Here is a 2148-nt window from a genome sequence, read left to right as displayed (position 1 = left end):
TTTTGTTACATAATTTGTCCTCTCTTTCCATTTTTTTTTTTTTTTGGTACTGGGGATCAAGCTTGGGACTTTGTGCTTGCGAGGCAGGTGGCAGGACCACTGAGCTAAATCTCTGGCTCTTTCCATCCTTTCTGAACCGGATCATTTCACTAAGGATTAGTTCAAATCTTACTTCTTTCTCACTAAAGCCTTCCCAACAACCACTTTCTTCTGTTTGAAGAAACACTGCCACTTACTATATCTTGTGGGTTCTCCCCTTGCACAAATACATCTCACCTACACAAGAAGTTAAATTCTGTGGCAGAAGGGATTCTTTTAAGCTTTGTTTTCTTGAAAATACTTAAGTGTTTTTCTGTACAAGAAAACTCTGGCTCAGTTAAATATTTACTGAGTGCCTTTTATGTACCAGATACTGAATCAGGTATTACAAGTATAAAATTCCTTATTCTGGTCTTGTGATGATGGAAACAAAGATCTCAAAAGATTATGTGTACAAGTGTTAGGCTACCCCAGAAATATGTTTGTCAGTCAAGTTTCTTACCTGTTGATGTAATTTGGGAATACCATCTTCATTAGGTTATGACCAGAAATATAATGTTCTCAAGTATCAGGATATAAAAATTATTGCTCACATATCATATATGGGGAAATGGTTCAAGCTTTTCTAACTTTGCTTCCACAAACTTTTCCACAATCTCCCACCCCTTTGTTACAGCCTTCCTATGACGGCATCAGTTCTATCAACGCTGGAACATTTTACCAAGCAAATGATGGCACAGCAATTGTTAATTTCTCATAGTATTAACCTATATTTGAAAGATAATTTTGGTCTTTAATTATACTATGAAAATTAAATACTGTCTCATTTTTTCGTATTTATTCAGGGGTAACTTCATTATATTTATGTGGTATAGTCAATATGGGATAAAAATGAGGCTCTTCTTTACAGAAGGAGTTGTTTTCATGAAGAGTAAGTTTGGCAATCAAAAATGAAATGCTGGGTCAGGGATTTAGCTCAGTGGAGCCAGTGCCTGCCTTGCAAGTGCAAGGTCCTGAGTTCAATCTCTGGTACAAAAAAGAAGAAAAAGAAAAGAAATACGGTACCTGGGTCCACTCGTTTGTCTGGGGATCATAAGCCTCTACTGTATTAAGATAAGTCTGTCCATCGTACCCTCCAACAGCATACAATTTATCACCAAGTAAACAGACCCCCACTGCATCTCTGCTGATGCTCATAGATGCCACCGCAGTCCACATATCTGTTTTGGGATCATATCTGAAAGAGAATTTTAGAATGAGAGTTGATATTGTTCTTGTAATACTTTATGTAAAACAGTCGTTCTTCAAGTCTTTTTTCTTATTATCTATTATCTGAATAAAAAACACTTGAACATATTTAAGAGAAAAAGATAAACATTTAACTTTTTTGCTTCTTAGGTTCCAGCCCTGAATTTGTTGCTATTGAAATTCATCCAGCTCCTTTTCTTTTATTAAGCGCAGTGTCCAATATAGAATGCAGTAAATATTTGTCATAGGTTTCAATTAATAAATTATGCAATTAAGTTTAAGGGAAAGTAGGCAGTAATGATGAAGGAAGATTCTGAGTAGTCTGCTGGGAGGCAGAGAGAGATGGCCAGAGCAGACAACTTGATGTTTATGGCTCCTCTACTGAATGGTTCTGCATGTGATGGATGCTCAATAAAGAGCTGTTTATTTTTCTCAAAGATTAGAGACTTTTGCTCCTAATTTTCTACACAGGAAATTACCTCTCCACACAGTCTGAGAGTCTGGAAGTCAAGTTGGATGCAGGGGCATCATGTCCTCCAATAGCATATAGCAGTCCATTCCAAGTTGTTACTCCAACACCTCCTCTCCTTTTTGACATTTGTGCACACAGTGTCCATTTATTAGTATGAGGATCAAAGCATTCTACTGATTTGAGACAAGAACTTCCATCACGACCACCAACTGCATAAAGTCTGTAAACAGAACAAATGGAAAAAGAAACAGTGCTACTATTATGCTTAAGGTAGAAGCCATTGTTCGGATATTTCTTAAATTGTAGGTATCACTGATTACACAGCATGCTGTCAATTTATGTGCTATTAAGAAGACATGCTACCAATTAGATGCTGTGTGTGTGTGTGT

General features: G+C 36.8%; 1 protein-coding gene across 1 annotated transcript in view; it reads right to left on the bottom strand.

The window, feature by feature from the left end:
- The window catches only part of Klhl5 (kelch like family member 5), a 61682-nt gene that overhangs the window by 15525 nt on the left and 44009 nt on the right, over positions 1–2148 (bottom strand). Inside the window, exons 9-10 of the mRNA XM_010625105.3 lie at positions 1767–1979; positions 1105–1276 (exon numbers count right to left, since the gene is read on the bottom strand). Coding sequence (XP_010623407.2) covers positions 1105–1276; positions 1767–1979 — 385 coding nt within the window. The remainder of the gene's footprint in view (positions 1–1104; positions 1277–1766; positions 1980–2148) is intronic.

The sequence above is a fragment of the Fukomys damarensis genome, unplaced genomic scaffold (genome assembly GCF_012274545.1).
Source record: "Fukomys damarensis isolate Sample0158 unplaced genomic scaffold, DMR_v1.0_HiC HiC_scaffold_35, whole genome shotgun sequence".
Classification (NCBI taxonomy): domain Eukaryota; kingdom Metazoa; phylum Chordata; class Mammalia; order Rodentia; family Bathyergidae; genus Fukomys; species Fukomys damarensis.
This window is presented reverse-complemented; position numbering and strand designations above follow the sequence as displayed.